This window comes from Olea europaea, chromosome 6 (assembly GCF_002742605.1).
Source record: "Olea europaea var. sylvestris chromosome 6, O_europaea_v1, whole genome shotgun sequence".
Classification (NCBI taxonomy): domain Eukaryota; kingdom Viridiplantae; phylum Streptophyta; class Magnoliopsida; order Lamiales; family Oleaceae; genus Olea; species Olea europaea.
The window spans coordinates 4655516-4683443 of record NC_036242.1 but is presented as its reverse complement, the minus strand read 5'-3'; the positions used below and the strand labels follow the sequence as shown (position 1 = coordinate 4683443).

Below are 27928 nucleotides of genomic sequence, written 5' to 3'. Positions count from 1 at the left end.
CCTCAATTTGGTTGTCGTGTTTCGGTTAAGGTCGTACTAGATTAATTTGAACTAATTCAATCCTCATGGGATCGATACTTAAACTCATAGTCCATTTTATTATTTGTTAACGAACCGTAAACTTGCGGTGGATTTTAAATCGGAATAAATAATTTCTCGAACAGTAGTCTTTGGGTTCATAGAAGTAGCTGCCTACGTTCGATCCTTTGTGGTTAAGGTTTGTGGAGTTTTCAGATTGTACAAACAGGTACAATGTATTCTGAGCCCTAAATAATCGATTACTGATGTCAATGATTCATTTTTAATTCCTCTGTGTTCTGGTGATTTTGGGTTCAAGTTATTACAGGTGGTATTGGTAGAGGTTTGTGTTGTTCTAAGACTACAGAATTGAGACAATTAACAAGTACATGATATTCTGAATGGCTTCGAGTTCTCAGCATCAAATACTAATGAAGTCGAGATAATTAAAGTACTACAACAATTACAAACAAATACTAAATGGTAAGCAACCATCTTTTTCCCTAGCCAAAACATCACATGAACAACAGGTTTAAGATTTCTATTTATTGCCCTTCTTTTTCCACAGATCTCCAAACATTCTAATGCCAGAACCTTTCCTCTTTCCGCTCCCAAAAACATCGTCTGTGTCATCAAGTAGCCCAGGTGAACCCATATAACCGGCATATCCGCCAACAGTTTCAAACACATTACCATAGTGTTTGTCCATTGATCCACACCTCTCGGAGAGCCTTTTGCCATTCATTTCCACACCACCAGCTAAAACTGATGCTGCAGCATCAGCTGCTTTTCGCCATTGCTCGGTGTGAATATGAAGCTTCTTCATTTCAGCTTCTAATTCAAGTTTCACTCTTTCGGTAGTTTCTAGCTTCTCATTTAACTGAAGAACATTGGTTTTGCTCTTTTCCAGCTCTTGTTCGGCTTGATTTAACCTGAAAGTCATTTCCTCTCCCTTGGATTGAGCCGAGGAAAGTTCCAACAACTTCTCTTTTATCTCGATTTTTAAACCTTCATTTTCTTGGCGAAACACTTCTAGTTCTTTTTCCCTCTCCTCTAGTTTAGACTTTAATGTACTTATCTCATCGTTCTTCAAGGCCACTTCATCAAATGATGGCTTTTCTGGCTTTGTCATGGTTGCTGATTCAATTGATAAGCTGACAGCTTTCGGTTTGAGTTCATCTTGATCAGAAGGTAGGCTCAGTTCAGTCTTAGATTCAACAGTTACTTTCTCGACAGGAACTTCAAAGACATCAGTTTCCTGCTGGTTTTCCTCAGATACTACAACAGCAACAACGCCTTCCTTTTTGTTTGATGCTATATTTTCAGTTGGTGTAGAGTGTTTTTCTCGGACTTCAACAGGCTCAGGGACCATTTGCTGTTTCTTAGATTTCTTCTCGAGTTGTTCTTGAGCTGGGGTGGAGTGTTTTTCTTGGATTTCCACTGGCTCGGGGACCATTTTCTGTCTCTTTGATTTCTTTTCGAGTTGTTCTTGAGCGGATTTCTTCGCAGCCTCAGCCGAGGCTAATTGGTCTTTTAGGCTTTTAAGCTCGTCCTGTGCTTGGCCAAGCTGAGATTCCAAATCTGCAATGCGGGTTCCAAGTTTCTTTTGTTTCATCGGATCAGAATGAGCACCTCTTGGGGATTGACCATCTGTCAATCTTGTGCTCCTATCGGCTGAACGATGATGTGGTGGATCAGAATCAGAGCTCGATGTCCTCAAATGAAGTGGTACTGCCCGGGGAGATTGCCTTTGCTGCATTTCTGTTCCTCTGATCCAAGAAATATGATTTGATCAAAAACAAATAAAATAACATGCACTATTGAACAAGAAAGCAGTCCCAGGCAATAAGGCTACCTTGATCTTGGCATTTGGTCGATTTACAGAAAACCTAATCGAAACACTGATGAAAGATCAAAGTTACTCAATCTTCAATCTGCAAAACATAAACTTAAAGAAATATCAGATAACATAGGTAAAAATAGAATATCATATAAAAGATATAAGCAGATCAGCTTATCCTATCACATTTGGAGAAACAATTAAGCTACTTATACATAAATTTCTTTACACATTTGTTGACAGATGCTAAGGTGGCATGCATTTTAGCCTTTGATTTGAATTTATCATCATCTGTCAAACAATCTATAAAGAAAACTATACAAGTAAATGAAATTCTTCTATCAAATGTGTTCTTTTTCGACCTAAAGTACAATATCATTAAGTCCCCTCTTAATGTCTTAAATTACACCTACAATATAACAGGGAAAAGAGCATGTACATGATTAATTTAACAGCAACACTGCATCAAAATTGTTAATAACACATTAAATTTTGAAGTTCAGTTGATTTTAGACTCACCATAAATTTTCAAAATATCACGATTTCGTTCCAGTAAATATATTTGAGAGAGGCTTCTACACATTTTTGCTAAAACTTATATGGTACAAACTAGCACAAAAGCTAACAACATGACTCAACACAAATCTCAGTCTTTAAAACTGACAATTTCAAGCTTCTCGTTTTCCCTATCATAAGTGAATAAATCTTCGCCAAAAATGTAAAATTTCACTTCTAAATTGCCAATATTTTGTAATTTTTCAGTTTCATTGATCCCAGTAAACAAAGCATATAGTGCAGACAATCGTGCCAATTCCTAAGCCAAATAATGTCTAGTGTTCCATCTTTTGAGAGAGAAATAACTGTAAGAAAATGAGAAGACATGTTTTCTTGAGAAAAAGAAAAAGTAAAAGTAAATTTTCAGTCCACTTATTATTGCAGCACCAATCAATATTATGAAAAGGCGTGCACACATGGGTAAATCTGCGAGATTTAAAATTTACAGATCTACTTTTCACAAACATTAACCTGCTCTTGTTCCACTAATCGAGAGCTAAATAATTAATTAAGAATTTACGAGTCATTCACTAAAACTTTAAAAAAAAATATATATATATATATATATACACAAAAACATTAGTCCAATTGAAGAATGTGCATTGAACTAAAGATAAACTGATAGAAACAATGGATTTAACCATTAATCCAAGTCTTGAGTAAAGAAAAGTAAATAAAACATTATCAAAAAGCAGACCAAAATGATTTGCAAGATGCATCTGAAAATCTAGAAATAGTAAGATTTGGTTTCAAGTTTCAAAAATTTTCCTTTTGCATCAGAAAAAAGAATACAGTGAAAAATCTTACCTTGAAAGTGCTCTCTTCTGTCAAAATCTGCTGCAAGATTTGAATGAGAGAATGTTCATATCAAGAGCGTAAAAATGAAACAAAAAGGCTTTGGCTTTGAAGCCGTTGAATGGCAATTGTAAATGCACGCGTGTGTACATATATATTGACTGATCTTCTTGGGACACGAGACTAGGCAGTGAAATGGTATTTGAAATTTTGAATTTGGAAGATAGAGAATAATATGAAGTTGGAAGAAGAGGACAAGAAAGTAATTTTGAGAAAGTTTTTGTAAGTGGACATGTGAATCTTGGAAAGCCAACTTGGACGACAGTATCTTTCTTTTGTTTACTCTTGTCTTGTCTTTTCTTTTTAATTTTTTCTTATATTTCAACTCTCTCTTGCATTTGACCTTTCAATTTACTTTAGATTGTCTTATTTGAGCCACGTTATTTTGAAATAACGTATTTTGAAATAATGAATTGATAGAGAATGTGTGGTTAAAAATTGAAAAAAAAATTAAATTTTCGTATAATATTATTTAATTTATTGAAGAATGTGTATTGAAATAATATCAAATCACTGTTTAAATTTTTTTTTTTTAAATTACGACTCAAACGGGACCATAGTAAATAAGAGGGAGAGAGTGTCTACTCTGGTGTTTGAGGATCGTTTTGTGTTTGTTGAAGGAAAGATTTTTGTAAAATCATTTAACTAGTCCATTTTGCTCCATAAAGTTCAAGGAACTTTGATATAACTTATTCTTGATATTCCACCATCCCATTTATATAGGTTGTCTTTCTTTATTTTTTTGTCTCAATTATATAGTCTTGTTTGTTTATTGAGAATGTTTTGTTTTGTTCATTTACTAATATACCTTTATTTAATTTACCTAATTATATTCAATTTCTCCCACTTAATTTTGAAATTGTACAAATATAGATAAAGGTAAATTAGAAAAGTTTTTGACAAAATTTTCTTTTTTAATTACATTAAATACAATTTTTTAATCTGTGTAAAAAACAAAGCAAGCCTATATAAATAAAATGGAGGGAGTATAACTTATTTTTGAAAAATAGCTTCATTCAAGAGTGTAATAATCATTTTCTACAAACTTTTAAGGCTTTGATATAACTATTATAAGTTGGAGGGGCCATCCACTATTTTATAATTGTCCTCCACAACATGCTAGGTTTTGCTTGTCGTCTAATGGTCAAAATCACATTGAAGGTTGTAATAATTCATCATTTTGCATGTTACATTGATTTCGATTAAGTCAATGAAAAGTTCAACTCCATAGGTTAATTTAGCTAGGAGACATTTTTAGTGTTTTGTTTAGTTCAATAAATTTGACAAGCTCATTAAAAGAAGTTAAAAATTTATGATTATTTAATTCAAAATTCTAAGATTGATGTAGTGAAAGCAAATATATTGTCTAGATTTATGGGTGTTTGGTAGTCATTTTTATGTAAAAAAGAATTTTTAAATAGTAAATTGATGGAAATGTGTGGTTGAAAAATAAAGAAAAGTTTTTGATTTATATATAATATTATTTTAATAAAAAATGTGTGGTTGAACAGAAGAGAGAGAAAAATATATTTTGAAAAAAAAAAGATACCAAACGGGGCTTGGCTCAGGATTTGTAGTCTAAATCAATTAAGATTTTTGGACCCATTAAGGGATTCTACACGTTACTTATCAAATAATAATTGCATTATGTACAATCAATCATTGATCTACACATTTAACCAGCAAACACTTACCTATAAATAATTTGATATTGTCCATATAATTATAATAAAATTAAGCAAAAGGGGTTAAATATATGAGTGATTAAACACTCATTATCATTAAAATACAAGTTTGCAGACTTTTAGTTTCGATACAATTTATAAATTTGTTTATAGATTCGATCACATATCTTACTATTTATTATTATTCATATATTTCATAAAATTCACTGATATTTCTCTTACTATTCCTATTTAAATCATTTATAAACTTGTTAAATAAGGGCGGGTGATGGAAGTAATTTCTTGAAAATGCAAATGATTCCAAAAAAAAGTAGATGGGTTCAAATATAATTTACTAGACATTGCATGTGAAGCTTAAATGTAAACCCAAGTACCCAACCACTTTCAATACCCTATCTCTTACTTTTGTCACTTGTGCCTTTCACATTAATGGACTCAAATATTGGTCTTCCATTTAGTATTTATTTATCTTCATTATAAAATCAAATCTCAATTCTAGTTATTGAATATAACATGCTCGCAACTTCTCATTTTAGCTTTCGTCCTTGCTTGAAAGCGATGATTTGAAAATTATTTTTCTTCACACTTATTTTCACACAAGCACTTCATCTTACAAACCGATGTTGTTTTACAACATAATGAGAAAGCACTGCAAACTCTTCAAAAAAAAAAGTAAGCACTGCAAACTCTTCGAAAAAAGTATAATTAAATCAATGTTTTTCACTGCTAAAAACATTCGTACAATCTGAAGAGAAAATGTTGAGATAATGATTTAATAAGGTAAATTTTGTTCAAGATTCTATCTATTTTTGTCGAACTATTGATGGTTTAATTTAAATTTTTAGTCTCAAAAGTTTATAAGTAAATTGAATTCCATAAAAGAGGGAAAAAAAAAAAGCATTAATTTCATACCACTGAATTATTTATAGTGACAACGGATATTGTAATAACATAGATTTTGATTTTTCTACTCTTGACAACCAATAACGCGATTGGGGTCGTTCATATGTTTACATAGAAATAAATTTATGCAGAAGTTACTTATTTTAATATTAAGACAAAAAACTAATTTTAATTAAATATTTTTTCTTTAAAAGCGTAAAAAATTACTTTAGATTATCTTTCGTTTATATTAAAAGCTTGCAAAACATGCTAGTTTAGTCCCTGTTTGACCCTATTTTTTATAACTCTTTTTCCTTTGAACTTATTTTTAATCACACTTTTCACAGCACTCACAATTTTTATCAATTTTTAAATTATATATATTCATCAATTTTTATCCAAATCTACTAAAAATATGATTTCATCTCGCCTATAAAATCTTTGAATATCCAAAACATATTTGGTTATTTTACATTTGAAATGGTAAAAGCAAATCAAGATCTATGATAAGAAATTAGTTGGGGTCCAATTCTCCAACCCAAACATCGATTATGATATAACATTGCAATATATTGGGACAGCCTATCATCGATCGCATTCACTTCACTTTGCATGAATTGCAATATATTGCGACAGCCTATCATCGATCGCATTCACTTCACTTTGCATGAACGATGGCAAGTTATTTCGCTTTCCATTATGGTTGCAAATTTTTAATATGCCCCATAACTTTTAATTTCACTAACCTCTAAATTATTCATGAAATATGAACAAACTATTAATGGAGTGACATCCAATAAATTGTTTTTTTTAAAAATTATATAGATGGAAAGAAAAATTAAGTACAAAATAAAAACTAATACTGGCTTCTATCAATCTTTTTTATCCACATATTGATATGCATATTGTACTGTTACCTTCTATTATTGCTAGTACTAATTCATGTGAAGCTATCGTTACCACGTTTAGTTACTTGTACCCTATTTCTTTTCGTATATAATACTATCGAATATTCTAATATTGTTGAAATTATTACCTCAAAAGTAATGTTATTCGTAGTTGCCCTATGTGACATCTTATATGGATATTGGTAATTTGATGTGTTAATATGGTAAATTTTTCTTGCCTTATATATTAAATCACTAATCACCACATGTATGTCATATATGGCGACCGCAATAGTGAATAACTGTAAATAACATAATTCTTGTCTTAAAGGCTCTAATTTAATAAAAATTTTAATTACAAGTAGGAGGAGAAGTTGTAACTATTATTATTATAGACACATTTTCGATGATCCTGCCATGTTCTAATTGAATTGGAGAAGGAAACAATTGGCAGAAAATCGTTAGGCGTGGTATTAGGTTATTTTTCTTTTGATAGTTGGGGTTCTGATAAGTGAGAACTTCTCTTAAATTGTAACATTTTTTCATATAGTGAAATGTCTCTTGATTATATAGTCCATATATTTTTGCATTATTTTATGTTTTTCTGAATTCTCAATTTTTATGTGAACAAGGATCTTGCCGCTAATTGTGGATTGGCGTCAATTCCCAAAAAGTTGTATCAAAACGTTTAGACTTTAGGAGTGTTGGAGTAATAAATAAGATATGACAAGCTGTGTCAAATATAACGTGAAGAAATTTGATGGAAGAATAAATTTTGGCTAGTGGCAAGTACAAGTCAAGGATATTTGGATTCGACGTAAACTACACAAGGCTTTAAAAGCAAACTAGCCCCTAGTTCTAACAAAAGAAGCTGAAAAATCCAATTGAGCAACATGGATTAGGAAATTTTGAATTAAAGAGCTGCAAGTATGATATCTTTGTCTAGCAAAAAAAGTTCTTGCAAATATTCATGAAACTTTGGAAAAAACTTGAAGAGCTGTATCAGACAAAAGGTGTTAGAATTAGGGTGGTGTGATCTGAATTTCATTTTGAAGGTGATTGGAAATTCTAATCAAGGTCGACATTAAGAAGAATTATATCTATTGAAATGCTTTTGGAATCCTATTCGAAGTCTATTTGATAAATTCTAGTTGAAATTTTATTTGAAAGCCTAATTGGGAGATGAAATTTGTGTTTGATTCAAAGAGATCAAGAGATGGACTAGGGTGGACTTTTTGGTGCAATTATGCTTGCTTGGCGTTGAAGCTTCAACCAAGGGTCCAAAGTAGTCAAGCTAGCTCCATGTCGCTCAAGCGCCATATTCATCCGACCTAAACTCATTTTTGCGCTTGATACATTTTGAACATTCATTTCCATTTATAACTCTACTTTTAGGGATATAAAACTCTTCATTGTATTTTAGAATTAAGTTGACAATTCAAAACACAAAATCATTGTAATTCTTTCTCCATTTACTAGTGAAACCTCCATTCCTTTGCAAATTATTTTATTCTTGAGTATGTGATTAATTACTTCATATTGTGTCATATTATTTTCTTGCCTATTATCACAACAAATTGATATAGGAATTATTCACTATTTTGTTTATTGTTTATAGTAAACTGGTATCAAAGCTAAGACTTAATTCATGTGGAGAATTTATTATTATTATTATTATTTTTTGGGATGACAACGATAAAGTATGAGATTCCACTTTTGAATCACTGCACGAGATTTTTGTTGCAATAAGTAAAGATGCGAGTAATGCTTCCTCAGATGAATTTGGACAATGCTTTGTTAGAATTTGACAAAATGCCCACAGCTTGAAATTTGAAGAAGAATTGACGTAGGGAATAGAAGGCCCTATTACAAATTCATCATATTTTCAAATTACATTCTTAAGGACGTTTTGAAGGAGAAGTGCACCGCTGTTTTATGGTTAAGATTGGAGCAATTGTGTATGACGAAGAGTCTTGCTGGCTAATTTCACTTGAAGCATTTTTTTTTACTCTCATCGTATGGCTGAAGATACATTTTTTGAAGATAACCTAGCTATGTTTAATGAAAGCGTCGCCAATCTTGGAACATTAGAAGTTAAATATGATGATAAATATTTGGGTTGATTTTGTTGTGTTCATTACCCATTTCACATATGTTGTTTGGAGACATGATCCTATATAGTCATGATACTCTACCATTGAAGATGTTTATGATACGCTTTATTTAGAGGAGAAGATAAAGCGTCTCGTTTGAACTAAGGCTCATGGAGAAGGCTTTATTGTTGATGATGGTTTTGGAAGAGACAAATTAAGGTCAAACTTCACAATTAAAATTTGCAATTATTGTAAGAGAAAGGTGCACATGGTTAAGAATTACTATAAGTTACAGAATAAAGAAATTTTGGTTGTAGCTAATCAAAAGGGAAAGCAATTAAATATTTCAGGTAAAGCTAGTGTTGGAGAAATGTTTCACAATGATGAAGATCTTTTGGTGATTTTTGACGGTGTTTTCAAAACTAAACAGGATTGAGTTTTTTATACGGCTTTCAATTTTCATATGTGTCCCGATCAGGATCCGTTTACAACGTATGAAGAAGTTTTCAAAGGTGTTACCGTGATCTATAATAATAAACCTCGTTCAATAGCTTCTATAAGAAGTGTCAAAATCAAGTTGTTTGATGGAAGTGTCAAAAGACTTAATGCAGTGCGGCATGTTCCTAATTCAAAGAAAATTCTTATTTTCTAAGTACTCTTAACTTAAAAGGATACAAATTCATTGGTGAAGGTAGAGTTCTGAAGGTTTGTAGAGATGCTCACATTGTGTTGTAGGGATAGAAATAGTCCCAATTATATACAATAAAGCTATTTGTACATCCGAGGTTGACACCCCGGATGATACTCCCCTCACAAGCCCCTCACAAGAGGTGGGGCCCCCTCTCTAGTGAGGGGAGTGTCATCCAGAGTGTCAACCCCGGATATACTAATAGCGAAGTCCCAATTATATATCTTGCAAGGTTCTACAAAATCTTTGATCAATCAACATAGTTTAAGGACTTGGGTGGATTATGAGTTTGGTCCAGTACTATCGAAGTTTGTTTGGGGTCTACTTTGATGAATACCTTTAAGTCAATTTCAAAAGTTATGGATAATTCAGTTTTGCCACCATTACTCGCAGTTCCATTTTGTATTTAATTTAGTGGTTGAAGATGATGATTCTAACAAAGATCGTTCAGTTGTATCATTTCTTGTGATTTTGTTACAGGGCTTGTTTCAGCCTTGGATAGTTATTTTTAATCACGTTTGATTTTGTTACTCATAAATCGAGTAACTTTGGTGTCCAAGAGTGTTCTTGAAATTTTGATTACTCAGATTTTTTAGTTTAAACCTATTTGAGTTTTGTAGAGATGGAGAATATTTACAAGTTGAAAATTTTGTTGGGAAATTTCGTTTGTATTTTTTCGGTTGGAGAGTTGAAGTTCATTCCTTGAAGTGGAGTTTGTCTTCGGGTGAAGAATCTTTGAAGTTTCTCATTTCAGTAGAATTCGTGTCAAAGTGGAATTTGTTAGAATTTTTTAGGTCAAAAAGTGTAATTGGCGATTCTGTGAACAAAACGAGCTAAATTGTATAAATGTAAAAGTCAGAGACTTAATTGAACATTGGTGTAAAAGTCAGAGACTTAGGGTGCAATTTGTATAGATGAGATAAATTAGTGTTCGAGTCGTTGAAGGAGTCCAAGATGTCCAAGAAGATCACACAAGATCATCGGAATGCAATTGGAAGTCTAAAGGATATCAAAAAGCCGCACAAATTATGTTTCGGGTTTTCAGTCATAACCTACAACGCATTTTTCACATAGAAAACGTTGGAATTTGGATAAGTCTATTTCTATAATAATTGTACCCCTTTGAGCTATCTTTCCAACGCAACTTGAATCACCTCAATCGGACATTGAAAGAGAAAGTTATGATAAAAATACTAAAAATTGCTCACTGTCGCTCGCTTCTCGCTGGCATTTCGCTCGAGTGAAAAAAAAACAGAATACCTCTTGCTCAATTCTTGCTGGCTCTCGCTCGAGTGACACTCCTATGCAGTAAAAACCCTATTTCATATTTTTGAAGTGTTTTACTCGACCCATACCACCTAGACACCTTCAAATATAAATACTCAAACCCTAGGACGAAATTGAAGAGGTTGCTAAATTATTCTTTTATTGCAAAAGATATTCATAACATTTTTGAAGAGATCCAATGTGCAATTAATTGGAGATTTCATCTACATCAATCTTATGATCCGACAACCATTGTTTTAGGGAAAAAGTATCGAATCTACATAACCCAAAACATCTTACTTCCCTAATTTATTGAGGAAGGGACTCCCTTATTGGAGGATTGAAAGAGGTGGATTGAGGCGCAATTACAAGCACAAGAACGGACGATTCTTGGTGTTCCACTTGGTGATACAATCAACTAAGGACCAAGAGGTTGTAGTGGACAGCAGATTTGGCTGCATGAGGTAGATCAGGAAGTTTAGCAAGAGGCTAGAAGTATCTACAGCAGTAGATCGTGAGATTGGAACAGGGGGTCTAATTGGATACGGTGTTTGGTATAACTTGTACTTGCTGAATTGATATAGTGGAGGTATCTGGCTTGGTCCCAGGGTTTTACACACGTTGGGGTTTCTCCGTCATCATATTATTTGTTATTTACTGCTTTGCATAATATACAAACTGCGGCATTCCAACATGGGTTAATTGGCTTGTATGATTAATCACCTAGACAATTAATTAAAGTGACTTGTTGTTTTAGTTAGATTAATTCCGCACGTAAGGTCAAATTGGTTAAAGTGAAATCTAGAACGTAAACTTGGTAACGTATAAAATTTGAACTTGATATTGTATCACATGAGTCGAACTTTCTAGCATATCTAAGCTTTATAGGCCAATTTTTTATTTTTTTTCAGAATTAGAAGCCCGAATTCTATTTTTGATTCTATTTTTGAAGATGATTGGGAATTCTAGTTAAGGTTGACATTAAAAAGAATTTTATTCGTTGAAATGCTTTTGGAATCTTATTCGAAATCTATTCGACAAATTCTAGTTGAAATTTATTTTGGAAACCCAAATTGGATGTTGGATTTGGTTTTGAACCTTAAGAGATCAAAATATAAACCAGGGATGACTTTTTGGTGCAATTATACTCACCTAGCGCTCACGCGACATATACCTCTGCCCTAGGCTTGTTCGCGTTTTGAATATTCCTTTTTATCTATAACTTAAACAAATCAAAACACAAAATCATTGTAATTCTTTCTCCATATTTTAGTGAATTCTCCATTCCTCTGCAAATTATTTTAACCTTGAGTTTGTCATCAATTACTTAATATTCTATCATATTATTTTATCCCCTATTATCACAACAAATTCGCATTGAAATTATCCGGTGTTTTCTTTATTGTTAATATAACGAAGGGTGTTTCAAATAGTTTGTATTTTGAACGAATAGTTTCATTCGTTGACTTAAATGAAAAAATCTTGAATCTTCTTAGTGTTCTCAATATGATCATTTCTTGATTGAAGGCTATTGGAATTGAAATTGATGAAGAGGATAAAATGTTAAGACTCGTCTGGTATCTTTCGTCATTCTATGAGCACATCAAACCTATTTAATGTATGGGTTCATTCGAAAACTCAATACTTAAAATTGGAAGAAGAGTTACTTCAAGAAAATGAGAGTAATCTATTGGAACTGTAGACGTCCGGTTCACATCAACAAAAACTTTCCAATTAGTGGAACAACCTCAATTAATTGCTCAAAATCAGGTACAAATAGTATCCCTCTCAAAGGTTGAACCTCAATCTTAAGGGTCCCCCACCGCCCCTACCCTGGAGCATCTTGGGGGAGGTAAATCGCAGGTTATGTCTCCAAGGGTACAGGGTGGAAGGCTGCTTGTACACTTGCACTTACCTAAAAGTCAAATTCATATTTCAGGATTCGAACCCTTGACGCGGCAGCCTCAAGTAAAACTGGATTTCTTCACCCTCCCCTTTTACTACTTGGAGATGTGCCCTGGGGGCACAAATAGTTTCCCTCTCTTCATGAGAGAAGGTGGTGTTACTTGAATAAGATGTGTATATTTTTATAGCAAACATTACTTGCCATGATAGACTATGGGTACTACTAGCAATTCCACACATTTGCACAAGGCCATTGACCTGCCATTAATGTAAGATGTACATTGGAATTAGGGCATTGCTACATGTACCCAGACGTTTACACACCCCTCACATGAGGACGGGTCCCACGCATTTATTGTGCGCGGGCCTCACCCCCAATGTGAGGGGAGGGGCCCGGGGTACAAATAGCATTTTCCTTGGAATTAATGTCGATGAACTCCTAAGCAAGTCAAGCAAAATGGTTGCACCATAATTTTTCAGCTTATTTGTTCAACATTAGTAAATTTAAATTCTTTGAATTTTTTAAACTCTAAGTAGTTATACTTTTATGGTAAAGTATGTTGATTCTCTATTTCGAGAATCGGAAATGTTTTAAGTTACTAGTTTTTTCTCAAATAATTTGATCAAAAATTGTAAAAGAATGACAATGTTTTTGGCTTGTTTTGAGCAAGGTAGAGATTATTGTCGTAAAAGTTCAAACATAGAAAATCATCTTCCATTCATTCCATGAATTTCTATCTAGACGGCATTAGATTAAAAGAAATCTAGTTTACGTGACATTGATGCCTATTGAATTGTCAATTAAACTCAAATTTTATTTCATATGGGTACAATATACAACTCAAAAGGATCGCTTACATGTGTGTTATAAAATCTAAAATAAAAAAAATAAAATCGAGAGGAAAAGATAGAAAAATAAGTTGTTTGTGAAAATTAAGAATTATTGGAAAGAAAGAAAGAAAGATAATTAACTGTGTGAAAATAAAATATTGGAGGGAGAAAATTTAATTTTTTTTGCTAACTCCCCTTCATCTAACGAAGTCTCTATATCTAGATGATCTTTTTGATAATACCTACCTTCTCTTTGCCACATTGCTAGACATAGTTTCGTTCGGTTTCCTGTTCTCTACCACCTCACAGTCCATTAGTAGGTAGGATGGTAAACTTATAGGCAACCCGCCTCTTTTTCAGACGTGTCCTTGACAACCTGGTGGTTCTTCAATCTTCGCTTTTGAGGCAGGAATGCTTGGTCCCTGAGGTTTCCTTTTCCTCAACGAATTCGGTTGTGTCAACATTCTAAGAATTTGTTATGAGCTAGTTGGACAAAGATGAATTGAAGGTCAGATTGATAGGAGTGAAAGTGGCACAGGACCTTCGATCGACCATAGGGTGTATTCTATCCTTACTGAATTCATTCTATTGAAGCGTAAGGTAAAAAGTTCCTTCTCATGTTGCATTCCTTTGGTTTGGAAGTTCTAGAATGTTGTCCGTAGATTTTTAACAAAGGAAAATCCCTTACTATCCCATTTGATTGATTAAAGTTCTGTGCTGCTCACTACTCCTTGGGGCCAAAAGGACGGAGTTGAACCATCATTCTACGATTTGTAGCCCGATACATTTTCATTATGTTATCTAGTCCCATTCAAATTACGTTGGAGGTGGTCTTTTTAGATATTGTCTACATTTACTTATATGACCATTTTTTTGCAATCCTCGGTAGCACTGAAAATGCTCTAGCTTAAGAGGGCGTCAATTGCAAATAGGAGATAAAGTAGTAATTTTTATTGGAAGACACATGTATGTTGATGTCATGTTCTAATTAAATTAGAGTTGTTGATTGTATCAGACAAGGATGTAAATTGCATATTGTAGTGTGCCACGTTATTTGTTACTTAAAAAATTGTTTAATTTGTCTTAATTCCTAACAGATGCTTGTACCAATGTACGGATTTAGTATGTTTACCATATTTTCAGACCCTTTCTAATAATAGTTAATAAATTGTTTTAGTGAATAAATTTTACTTCGCTGAAGCTCAAAGACGTCAAACAAAAATAAATAAAATGTATTTACTAAATATAATATGCTATACATGTAATTCTTGAAATATGACTTGATAAATAAAATTTAGACGCTACTAAATATAAACTTGGTCACACCTAGGTAATGTCCCATCAGACTTCGCGTATACTAATATAACGTGGACATGCTCGGTGGTGTCCCGTTTACTCCATGTGTGTGTATATGCTTGAAAAGTAATAATACTTGTACATAGTTCATCGTTATAATATAAAACTTTCGTCATACAAATGTATGAATAGTACTTGAACATTAATATAAATGAATAGAACTTCAACATCTTCTTGGTTCCATAGTATACTTAAATGAAAGTGCAAAAAATATAAATTGATAATGATTATAAAACTTAATAAAATAAAATCACAAAGTATTCATATAACCATCGAATGAACTTAAACCATCTTGATAAATAACTCGAAAATGGTAAAGTTGAATTTCTTTATTACATATTTCTGATTTATTTACTTTTTTTAAACAATTGAAGTATCGTAACAAGCAAAATACAAGTACAAGATCACAATAATTGTCAATTGAACATTGAATAACAGAATTTGGATTCAAAGAGGCAAAATCTCCCAAAATGTATTCATTTCATACAGAAAAATAAGAGATGACCGACATAATTGCCAAACAAATTGAAATTTAGACTCCTTAAACTCCTTCAAAATATCGAAACAAAACTAGCCATATTACATCTTTTGTACATCTGTACTTATCTTCGTCACTCTTTAGGATTGATGATTTGACACTACGAAGAACTTGATATGAATTGAGTGAACCAATTCAGTAGAAATCATGTACACCTCTCGCAAAACTACCGAAGCCAGTACTACATGATTCGCCTATAATTTCGCGCTTCGATAATCCTATCTGAAAATTAATTTGGGTATGTTTGATTGCAAATATAGAATTTGTATGGAAAAAAAAAAAGATTTTAGACAATTCTATTGTCTAAAACTTATTTGCATGAAAATTGTCAATTCAAAGTGTTTGATTGATTTAATTTTCAACCTAGAAAATATTACACGTGTCCGTTTTTTATTGGTGAGTAGATGAGAGGGAGTGGATAGATGAGAGAGAGAAAGAAAGAGTGAATTCCTTGGGGAAAAAATCTTACTCCTTCTAAAGAAAATATTTTCCTTAATTTTGAGAAAAATATAGTCACGTGACCAAAAGTAGGAAAATATTTTCCGTGGAAGAAAATGTCAATCAAATAATACAAAGGTAAAAATTTTGATGGAAAAAATACATTTTTTAGAAAAATATTTGTGACCAAACGCACCCTTAGTGTTCATTGAGAGAAGACTAGACCTTATTAATGCATTTGATTACCATTATTTGAGTGAACCAATTCATAGATTTAATAGCGAACTTATTGCACCCCAATTACACTTTAGTCAACATGACACTCTTGTGACTCGAACCCATTATCCTACTCTTATACCACTAACAGAATCGAGTTTCAATCATTTCATCTGAAAATCAATTAATATCTAGTGAGAAAAAAGTTAAAACTTGACACTCGATTACCATCATTTGAGTGAACGAGCTTATTGACTTAAGAGCACCTTTGTTACACCCCAACATCTCTTTTGAGCACATATGAAGCCAATTTATAATGACAATTGGTTTCTTTACATTATCTAAAATTCACTTGTATTTTTTTAGCCAGAAGATTCTTTACTGTAATAGAAATGACATCTATTGTGCTCGTGTGTAGCCGTACTCCTCCAATTTCAGTTACAAACTTCTCGATTTCAATCATTCATCCTTTCGAAAAACTAAAAAAAGAGTATTTTCATCCTTTGTTATCCGAAAGGGTGGTGCTACAGGTACAGGATGGGTTTCACAGGGGTGGTACAGGATTTTGAAATGTCTGACGTGGCAAGTGAAAAAAAAAAAAAGACAGACAAAACCACAATGAGACCCGCCAAAACGAACAAAAGAACAGCAAGTTCATTGACATTTCCCTCCACTGCAACCCACCCCCAATGTTCCGTTCGACATCGCCTGCCTCCATTCCGACCAACCTACTGGCGGCACCCATTTCACCTACCAACACAAGTTTCACCCACCGGCCTTCGTTTCCTCCTTCGACAACCGCAACTGAAGTAGAATCTGAGTTGTGCCCTGCATTTTTGTTGCCGCGACCGAAGCTAAATCCGGCTAATCGTTCGATGGCGCTTCAGTCCACAAGTGAAATCGAAAAAACTGTTATTTGTATTCGTTCAGATAAGAGTTCGAAGGTGCGTGGAAAGGTATCTTCGCCAATCATTTCTACTATTCAGCGTATGGTTTTATAAATTGAATTTCTAATGGGAATATAGAGAAGAACTTTCTGTGGGTACACTTGCATAAAATCACACAATTTATTATTTATATGACCAAATTTGAAATATGGAAGAAGAGGAAAGAGTGCTGATTTCTTTGCCATTTGATGCAATTGAGACAATAGGTCTTTTATTTAGTACCACCATGTGTCTATCTTAGCAACCTGATTTATGCTTTGTTCATCTTATATATTTTTTACCCTTTAAAGTGTACAATACTCTTAACATAAAGCATAATAGGTCTAATTACTGTTGTGTAGGTAGGAACTGGGAGCAAGACCAAGATAATAGTGTTCGAGTTCGGTATTTGCTCTCGAAACCGTAGCATGTAGCAACCGAATGTCCTTCCAATTTCTAGTTTGGTCCTTGATTTTTGTTTGAATTAGATAGTTGAATCATGAGAAACAACTATTGAAGTTGGTAATCTTTTACATATTTCTGTTGTATGGTTCCAAGCTACAAATGTTGTTGGAGCTTTCTTCTTTCCTCAACTCTTTGTTATACACTTTTGATGCATGTCTTCATGTTGTGTTTTATGCTGAAGCAAGAGGAATCAGAAAATCATTCCTAATCCTTTTTCATCCTCACAAAAATTATTGTTTGGCTAATGTTAAAAGTTACTTTAAAGTAAAGTTATTTTTGTCAAATTTGTGTGCGATACAAATGGAGTTCTGAAATTATTTCTGCTGCTATGTGGTAATGTCTTGGTAATGCTTGTTTATTATTTCATTGCAGGAATAGTACTTATGGAAGAGGAGTATCATGATTTATTGGCTGAATCTGAGAATGAGAATGTTGGAGAAGATGGTGTGAACAATGTGAACATACTTAGAAATGATAAGGTCGGAGAAGATGGTGTGAATGCACCTGAGGTGGGTATGATGTTCGATGACGAAAAAGAAGTGTTCGAGTTCTATAAACGATATGCTTATGAAGTTGGATTTCCTGTGAGGAAAAGGAACTGGAAAAAGGGGGGCGATGGAGTTGTGAGATATGTGACATTCACTTGTAGCCGCGAGGGCAGAAGAAGTTATGGTACAAGCAATTCTTTGAAGTAACAACCAACATGTCAAACAGATTGTAAAGCAAGGATCTCGGCTTCTTTATTGAGCAATGGAAAATGGAGAATAAACATAGCCCACCTCAAGCACAATCACAAAATGAGTCCTTCGAAGTCTAGGTTGTATCGATGCAATCGTGAGTTGTCTGCTAACGTGAAACGAAAGCTAGAGGTGAATGATATTGCAGGAATTCCACTGCACAAAAGTTACAACTCCACAGTGGTGGAAGCCGGTGGTTATGAGGCCATGACTTTCGTGGAGAGGGATTGTAGAAATTATATTGAACAAGTAAGACGACTATGACTTGGAGAAGGAGATGTAGCTGCAATACAATCATATTTTTCAAACATGCAAGCACGGTACCTAGGATTTTACTTCTGTATGGATTTAGATGAGGAGTTCCGACTTAAGAATGTGTTCTGGGCAGACAATAGGTGTCGGCAATCATACAAGGAGTTCAGTGATGTTGTCACATTTGACACAACATACCTCATTAACAAATACGACATGCCTTTTGCCCCGTTTGTTGGCATCAATCATCATGGGCAATCGACATTGCTTGGTTGTGGCTTGGTATCTAATAAGGACACTAGAACATTCGTGTGGCTATTCCGGACATGGCTGCAGTGCATGCATGGGCAAGCACCGCATGGGATAATTACTGATCAGGACAGGGCAATGCAGAATGCCATTGAGATTGTATTTCCGCATACGAAGCATAGATGGTGTTTGTGGCATATCCTTAAGAAGTTGCCTGAGAAGTTTGGTTATCATGTTGATAAGGCTTCGATCTTTTCGACTATACATCGATTAGTCTATGATTCACGACTCGTTGACGAGTTCGAAAATGGTTGGAGGATGATGATTGATGCGTACAATTTGTAGGATAATGACTGGTTGTTGGGATTGTTTGAAAACAGAGGTCGTTGGGTACCGTGTTTCTTGAAGACCACATTCTAGGCGGGCATGTCCACAACACAACGAAGTGAGAGTATGAATGCGTTCTTTGACAGATACGTGCACTCAAAGACCTCTTTGAAGCAATTTGTCGAACAATATGAAAGAGCACTACGGAGTAAGGTTGAGAAAGAGTTTCAAGTTGATTTTAAATCATACTCGCAAATGGTACCATGCGTGACGAATTATGATATCGAAAAGCAATATCAAAAAGTTTACACTATCACGAAGTTCAAAGAAGTTCAAACTGAGTTCATTGGGAAGGTATACTGTGACATCATATCAGTTTTAGAGGGATGTCCAAATGCGATTTACGAAGTTTGGGAGGATGTCCTACTATATGGCGAGCATAGGACGAAAAAGATTTTTTCGATTTCATTTACGAGGGATACATGTGACATTGTTTGCAGCTGTCACTTATTTGAGTTCCGAGGGATACTTTGTAGGCATGCAATCGCTGTATTGATCCGTAATGATGTAACAATACTGCCTAATAAGTTTATACTGAGGAGATGGAGGAGGGATGTAAGTAGAGCACATACGAGAGTTGCAGTTCACTATGACGGGTTGATCAGTACTCCTGCACAGATGAGGTATGATGAAATGTGTCAGGCATTTTCGGAGGTGGCGGATCTTGTTGCGGATGATGAAGCCCGAGCACGGGCGGTAATGGAGTGGATAAAAGTTCAAGTGAAGGAACTCATACTGACAAAGTCGAGTAATGGTGCTCATCGAAATGATGTAATATCTCATGGGTCGAATTCTCAAAACCATTTCGCCGTCAATGTAGTAGATCCTATATTGTCGAAAAGGAAGGGTGCGCCAAGGAAACTTCGACAACGAGGCCCGTTGGAGTCGAGTTCGAAGAAAGTAAAGGTATTTTATTCTCATAGCCTACTAATTGAAACAAAGTTAGAATCCAAATTCTCATATACGCAAACGATGTACATGCAGGCAAGTTCGAGTTCAGGAAAAGGCAAGAGACCAAGAGTTAGACACAATATTGCGGATGAAGGCGTACCTAATGTTGAGCATCTCAACAGTGCTCATCGCTGACACCATTGTCATGTTCGCAACCTTTTTTGGTATGCATACTTTTCAACTGTGTTGATATATTTCAAGTTAATTTTTTTTAATTTCCTCACAGTCTTATTTTGGGTTTGACATAATGTAGGGGAACAAGGGCAGCCAACAACAGATGCAATGATCAGCTTGTGGATAGGACGTTCGACTAGCAATCGCGGTTTATGCATCACATTATTTTTTGTAGGAAAAGTATCATATCTATTTTTGTAGAAATGGGATTGCGACTCATTTTGTGGTACATGATTTCTTCTATTTCGCGTATTTCCTTATGCTTAAGAATATAATTTATTTCCTTTAGGTCTGTTCTTCTTTGCAGCTGTTCTTGTTGTTCATATATAACATTGTTATTTTCCCTGCATAACTGATATGTATGACTATTGAAGGTTAAGGAAAGTTGACTTTAGTTTGTATTCCGTCATGATACCTATCTAAGCTCTCTGCCTCTGCCCTCTTTCAGTTGACTTTAGTTTGTATTCCTTCATGATTTGTAACACATTTCTCTCTAAATTTCTGTTTCTGAATCTATTATTTAGATCTTCTGCATGCCCTTTTCCAATGATTTCTCTACAAATTCCATAAACCAATTCCAGCTTCAGTTTCAGTCTACTTTCCCAGTTTGATGGTATTCGATATGCTGGAAGAAGAAGCCGGTTTCATGTTTTCGTCATTTTCAGTTTCAGCTTCAGGGACTGCTCCCTTATCTTCTTTTTTATGCATTGGACTCCATTTTCTGTTGTTGATCCATTGAATTGTGGACTATTTCATGTAAAATAGAGCCATCTTCTTCATGGTATTTTCCCACGATGCATTGGACTCCAATTTCTGTTGTCGATTTTTCTGATTGAGTCTCTGAAACTCAAGTGCATATTCGCAATAAAAATTACGTGAACTTAATAAACATTGAGAAGTGATCGTAGAGCTCTGAAATTTGCTATTGACAAATGAAAATAAAACTGAATTCATGTATTACTTATCGTGGTCACTTCGCTCCTACCAAAGTAGTTGCAAAAGTGCTTCAATGTGAGTTCAACAAGTAACCACAAAACAAACACAATACAAATAACTCGTTCAACAACTAACTACAACTCAAACACAGTATGAATAACTAGTTCGCGACTAACGATAACCGAAGCACAATACAAAGGACTCGTTCAACGGGTGTTGGGCCCATTCTTTTCCCATGATCCTCCTCACGTCCTTTTCCCTTGCGAAATGTTATGTTCACCGAAATCTCGACGTCTCGTTTGCTGGCTATTCGAGCAAGAGAGTCAAACATGGTTGGCAACTCTTCCAATTCCTCGTTAGCCACGACATTCACAGCTTCATTAACGATACTCGATTCTTCATCGCTTGATTCTTCATTTTCAACCCACTTGAAGCACCCGCACTCATCACTACAAGTTCGGAATAATCGACCCCTGTTACCAGTGTTCTTCTCAACCTGAAAACATTTTTGAGTTCCATGTGGACACCATGGGCATCTAAGTTTTCTCGGGCATTCCTTGAAATAATGAGCTATGCTTCTACAACTGTGACACACTCCAAAATTCGCCCCTCTCATCCTGACATTCAGAACAAATGAATTACGGACAGAATTGCAAAATGATGCCCTACACCTGAAAAAAATATACTAATAGGAACTCACAGGATGAAAATTAATGCAAGTTTGTAGAACGTAACATTCCCAAATCATGATATTCAGTTCTGTGAATATTAAAATGATTTGGGTGGTGCTACGGAAATATACTGATTCTTCAAAATGATTTCAGATGCTCAGTTTGCTACAATCTGATCGGGTTGTCAAAATTTCAATTGCAATCTCACAGAAACATAATGATGAAGAGAACTAGAAACAGATCGTCAAGTCTTCCCTGACCAGAATGATGCCAAAATCAAAAAGAGATGCGACAAAGTTAAACCCAAAACCTCAGTGGTACCTTGTCAACTGCAGCAATGTCGGTGTTTCAAATATCTGGTTGGAGACGTGCTCTTTACTGGTCGTTTGGCAAACGACTTACCAAGAACCTTTGAAAATGGTCATCGACGACTTACGAAGTGTTTTGTGAGGTTGGCTCTAGGAACGGGTTCACATATCTCAACTAAATGTGTCAGCCGGAGATGGATGAAAGACGGCGCCACCGGTGGATTCAGCCATTCAGCGACAACGAGTTCGGTGAGGAAGAGAAATGAATTAGGTTAGGTGAAATGAATTCTAAATTCCATTTCCGGGTCAAAGTTTTTTTGTTTTTAAATTCACTTGCCACATCATGAAATTCAAAATCCTGTAACCTGCCTGTGACCCTCATCCTGTACTTGAAGCGTTTTTCTATCTGAAAATAAATTTCACTGAACATGGCATGTCATTTTTGGAAAAGGGTAGTACTAAATTTTTAGTGATCATGCCCAATGAGAAATTTTTGGTTAAATAATTTTCTGCAAAACCCAAATTCCTCTGACCGTTTCAGAATGTGTCCAGACTTTTGTTTGTGCATACCATCTGCGAAAGGATCGATTTCTACTTTAGACCCACAATTTGAACATGTAATATTTAGTCTGTACACCACATTGATTTTGAACTAATATCAGTCGTATTTTCCAGCTGAGACGATAATAGTTTTAATTTCGCAAACTCATAAATCGACATAGTTTAAAGGATATAACAAGAAATAAGTTGCAAGAAGCAGCAAATTCATATGTAATTATGAAAACGCATTTTTAAAATTATAATACACCAAATTAAGCTTTTTTAAGTGTAAAACATGAGCGATACATAAGACATCAAATCCAAAAGTAGCTCAATATTGCATTTGATCATTAAATATGCATTCAAGAAGCATAGATAATCTTGATACCATCAATGGTGATGTCATCTCCTCCAGGCTTTGGAATTAGAGGTGTAAGCGGTCCGACTTTACTGATTTTTGACAAATTTTTAAACCAAACCATTTAAACCGGTTTGAGAAAAATCCAAACCTAAACCAAACCATTTTGAACGGTTTGAAAAAAACTCAAACATAAACCTAACGGTTTGGTCCGATTTTAAATCGTCGGTTTCGTCGTATTTTTTTGTATGTCTACTTTTATGATATTAATTCATTGAATCTAATATATATTTATATTTTACTACTAGAACAATCTAAGCCCTTGTTTGAACCAAATTTTTGGGACAAAAAAACGAAAATTTGGATCATTATCCTACAAGTCCAATCGCATTTGTTGACCTATTGTTTCGTGCATGGGACCCAGCCTTCTCTCCAACGGTCAATTTTCTCATTATGATAACATGGAAAATATGGCTTGAACAGGTGCTAAATATATCTACTATAAATTTGAATATCTACTAAATCAAAGTGAAATCACAATAAACTAAAACATAATTTTTTTCATTTTTGTTCATCGTTTTTAGGCTAATGACGTTATGATAACGTTACAATACAAGTCTACTAAACGAGATATAAGGCCCAAAAAATATAACATATAATGATATCCAACAAGACCTTGTGATCATCATATCTGAAAAAAATGTTACTGATTAGATAAAGAGAATAACCAACCACAATAATAAATCAGATATTTATAATATCTTAACATAACAAATACACAAGATTATGTTTGTACGTTGTTACGAAACGCATTTAATTTCAAATTTTTACATCAGTTTGCTCAAAAAAATATTGATTTGAAACTTTATTCGTAGCAAATATTATCATCGAAGGCATAGGATCTCTTTGTCTCCGATTTGGTGTAATAGATTACAATTCAACTTTGAAGTGGTGTAAAAAATCTGAAGAAGAAGTGTGTGTGGTGGTGGTGGCTCAAGACTGTGTTAGGTGTCGGTTGGAGTTCATTTGAATTCTAAAGAGAAAAAGGGCTTTTGATAGATTATGTTAGTTTTGAGATTATTAGATATAAATTAGGATTATTAGGTAATAACAATATATATGTATTAGAAAATTAGAAATTGACAAAATACCCACAAATGGCAAACTATTGAATTTTACATATTTGAATGAATTTTCAAAAAACTCCATTTATATATATATATATATATATAATTATTTTTTTTTTTTGGTCTGATTTGGTTTTAAACCGTAATTAAAATTTTCAAACCTAAACCAAATCATTTTGACCGATTTGGTTTGGTTCAAAACTATTTCATTGACCGGGTTCACATGACATCAAACCGACGATTTCTAAAATGCGGTTTAAGTTTGGTTTTCCGATTTTGCGGTTTTTGCTTACAGCCCTATTTGAAACCAAAGAAATCAATATTTTTCCATCGTCTTCAACATCCAAATCCTCTAACAATTCACTCAACCCCAACCTAATTTTAGTCTTCGACCTAGTCGAATTCTTAGGAGGCAACCGCAAGAAGCATCACACGTACTATGAAAAATTTAAAAATAAAACTGATTTGGTCACATAGAAAAACAGTGTACATTACCTTGTATTTATTGCATCAGTTAGTTACAGTTACATAAGAAGATTTACATAAAAATAAAGGGATTTACAAGTTGGTTGCAAAGGATAAAGCTTGCTAACAAGATGAAGTCATGTAGAGTTAGGACTTTGGAGAAAGATGTTTATCTTTATCATCAGATGGGTGCTGCAACGTTTATCTCTATAACAGCCCCTCGGAAACTGATAGGTAAATCACAAACGGAAAGTTTGTCACGAAGATAGCAAAATCTATCTGCTGTATGTCCCTAAGTGAAAATATCGGCAAGTTGCATGTTAGTAGATAAGTGCTCAATAATTATATCCTTGTTGGCCACCTTTTTTACGCACAAAGTGGTAATCCACTTCAACGTGCTTGGATCGGGCAAGAAAGATGGGATTCAATGCTAGAGCAAGAGCACTCACATTGTCACACCACGCTACAGGAGGAGAATCAAGAGAAATCTGCAACTTACACAACAGCATGCGCATCCAGTAAACTTCAGCTGTGACCAAGGCTAGGCAGTGATACTCTGCCTCTGTACTGGACTTAGAAATCATAGGTTGTTTATTTGTTGACCAAGAAATCAGGTTGTGGCTGACATACACTCCATATCCACATGTTGAACGACAATCATCTGGGTCCCTAGCCCAATCGGAGTCACAATAAGCATTGAGAACAATAGGTCCAACTCTATAAAACATCCCAAAATCAAGTGCATTCTTGAGATATCACAGAACATGTGTGGCAGCTGTCCAGTGAGCAGTGGTTGGTGCTTGTATGTGTTGACAGAGCTGATTTACAGAGTAAGCTATATCTGGTCGAGTGAGAGTTACATATTGTAAGGCTCCAACTGTATGGCGATATTCAAAAGGATCAACGAGTAGTTCACCATCAAACTTGGAGAGCTTGAATCCAGAAACACATGGAGCACGATAGAGACGAACACCTATCATCTTGCCCCTCCAAGAGATTGATAATATATTGAGTTTGACGAAGATGCAGGCTAGTTTGATCACGGGTGGCTCAATGCCCAAAAAGTAGGATAAATTACCAAGATCCTTCATGGAAAAATCTTCCTATAGATTGGAGATGAGAGAGATGATGAAGGAGAGATCATTGGAGGTAACAAGAATGTCATCCACATAAATAAGCAAGAAAGCATGCACAGACCCAAGATGATATGTAAATAGTGAAGGATCCAACTGAGAGCTTAAGAATCCAAGAGACAATAGAGCAGTGGGGAGACGATTAAACCACACACGAGGTGTTTGCTTTAGACCGTAATTGGACTTATGAAGCTTGCTTACAAAATCAGGATGCTTAACGGCCACAAACCCTTTTGGCTGAGCGATATATACTTCTTCATCCAAGATGCCATGTCGAATATCCGGGTTAAAAGTGACTGCAAGAGCAAGTATCAGACGCACAGTAGATGGCTTGATGACTGGACTAAAGGTCTCGTGAAAATCAAGACCACTCTATTGATGACAGCCAATAGGAACAAGTGTGCCTTACGACGGTCAAGACTCCCATCAGGCTGCTGCTTTGTTTTAAAAACCCATTTGTTTGGTATGGCATTCCTACCAGAGGGACTATAAACCAATGTCCCAAGTCTCATTTTGTAACAATGCCTGAAATTCACTCTCCATTGCAGCATACCACTTAGGCATAGAAACAGCTTGGGCATAGGAATGTGGCTCAGGGATCATGGCACCTGCATGCAAAGCTCGAAAAGGGTGGCGTGTAGAATAAATCATTTGAATCATTTGAAAGTCTGGGAATTCACAAGGTTTAAGGTTATTGGTCCTTGATCGAGTTACAACATGGTAAGGAGAAGCTATAGGAGGTGAATTGGGATGTTGAGGATCAAGGGCAATTGGAAGAGAAAATGTAGCTTGAAGCAAAGAGGAGGTAGAATTATCAATTGTAGGAGAGCCTGGAACTTGACGATTTTGTGAAATAAGAGTAACAGGATAGGAATTAGGGCGAAAGAATGGTGGTAGGATGAGAAGGTTAAGTAATATGGGGTGAGGGTGATAAAGGAAAATGAGGAGAAATATTAGAGGTGATAACCTACCTGAGGAGGCTGTACTGTTGATAGGTACGGTGAACAGAGATTGTACACGAGTAGGGAACACCGTTTCATCAAAAATCACATTGCGTGAGATGTAAATCCGTCAGGTGGAAGGATCAAGACACCTATACCCACGATGATTTGAGCAATAGATAAGGAAAATGCAAGGAGTACTACGATATGAGAGTTTGTCATGCACATAAGGTCTAAGCAAAGGAAAGCACTAACATTCAAAACACGGAAAATAACTAAAGTCAGGAGGCAGGTGAAAAAGTCTTTCAAATGGAGAAGCAAAATTGAGGACTTTGGTGGGCAGGCGATTGATAATAAATATTGCTGTCAAGAAAGCATCAACCCAAAAGGTCTTAGGCAAACCCGATTGAGCAAGAAGGGTAAGATCCATCTCAACAAGATGCCTATGTTTTTGTTTTGTTACCATTTTGTTGAGATGTATGTGGACAAGAAAGACGACGAAATTGTAAGTATTATGCCCTAGGTCCAATCGACTTTGGACATAAATACTTTTATATATAATTAATGCAATTAAATGGCAGATCTATTATTTAATTAATAGACAATTAAATAAATAATAGAGTCCGTAGATTCAAATATTTGTAATTTATTAATCACAAGGAGTTGTGATTGTGAGATACAAATTACATCTGATTGAATCTTAAATCATCCGTGGTCGTAAGTAATAACGAGATACGGATATCGTTATTACGGATAGACCATCACGTGTGGCATTTCTTACTTGTGAAGTAAGTAGCTGATCTCACAAGTTAAAGTGTGGTGACACTTAAATGAACACGTGGATGTTTGTTATAGAACAAAACATTGGAGACCCGTCGAGAGATTCCACATGGATAACTATCTGAGTGTCGGTGGTTAATCTCTAACGTTCGGTAGTGAAATTGGTCCTTTGACTTGAGGTCGTCATGGTACCTTATATGAGGACAGTCATACTTTGGCGGTGTTGGATGTTGCTATGAAAATGGCCGCTAATACGACATCGTTCGGGTACGTCAAGAATCGTATGAAGGTTGTGATTGATCAATAAAGGATTCGTCACTCTTAGATAGTAGGAGATTATGATCTGCGTTTCATTCAATTAAGTCAATGATGAAATCCTTGGCCAAGGTGTACTCATAAGTCGAAAAGGAGTTTTCGATTTATATTGACTTGATAGTGGAGTGAAAGATATGATCGATGATCGAGATTGACACAA

General features: G+C 34.8%; 2 protein-coding genes across 4 annotated transcripts; one reads left to right on the top strand and one right to left on the bottom strand.

Moving 5' to 3' along the window:
* Window positions 1-387: 387 nt before the first annotated feature.
* LOC111395581 (interactor of constitutive active ROPs 4) lies at window positions 388-3423 on the bottom strand. Of its 3 annotated transcripts, none has more exons than XM_023021623.1 (3): window positions 3221-3423; window positions 1874-1966; window positions 388-1787 (listed from the first exon to the last, which is right to left on the bottom strand). In XM_023021623.1, exons 2-3 carry the CDS (start codon window positions 1885-1887, stop codon window positions 560-562), a joined length of 1242 nt encoding a protein of 413 aa, XP_022877391.1. In that variant the 5' UTR covers window positions 1888-1966; window positions 3221-3423; the 3' UTR covers window positions 388-559. The 3 variants fall into 3 exon arrangements, with proteins under 3 accessions (XP_022877391.1, XP_022877389.1, XP_022877392.1); XM_023021621.1 differs by having other exon boundaries at window positions 1874-1952; XM_023021624.1 differs by lacking the exon at window positions 3221-3423 and adding an exon at window positions 2378-2850 and having other exon boundaries at window positions 1874-1952.
* Window positions 3424-19108: 15685 nt separating this feature from the next.
* Window positions 19109-20155, top strand: LOC111395032 (protein FAR-RED IMPAIRED RESPONSE 1-like). Its single transcript, XM_023021056.1, has one exon. The coding sequence runs from the start codon at window positions 19109-19111 to the stop codon at window positions 20153-20155; it is 1047 nt and encodes a 348-aa protein (XP_022876824.1).
* Window positions 20156-27928: the final 7773 nt, after the last annotated feature.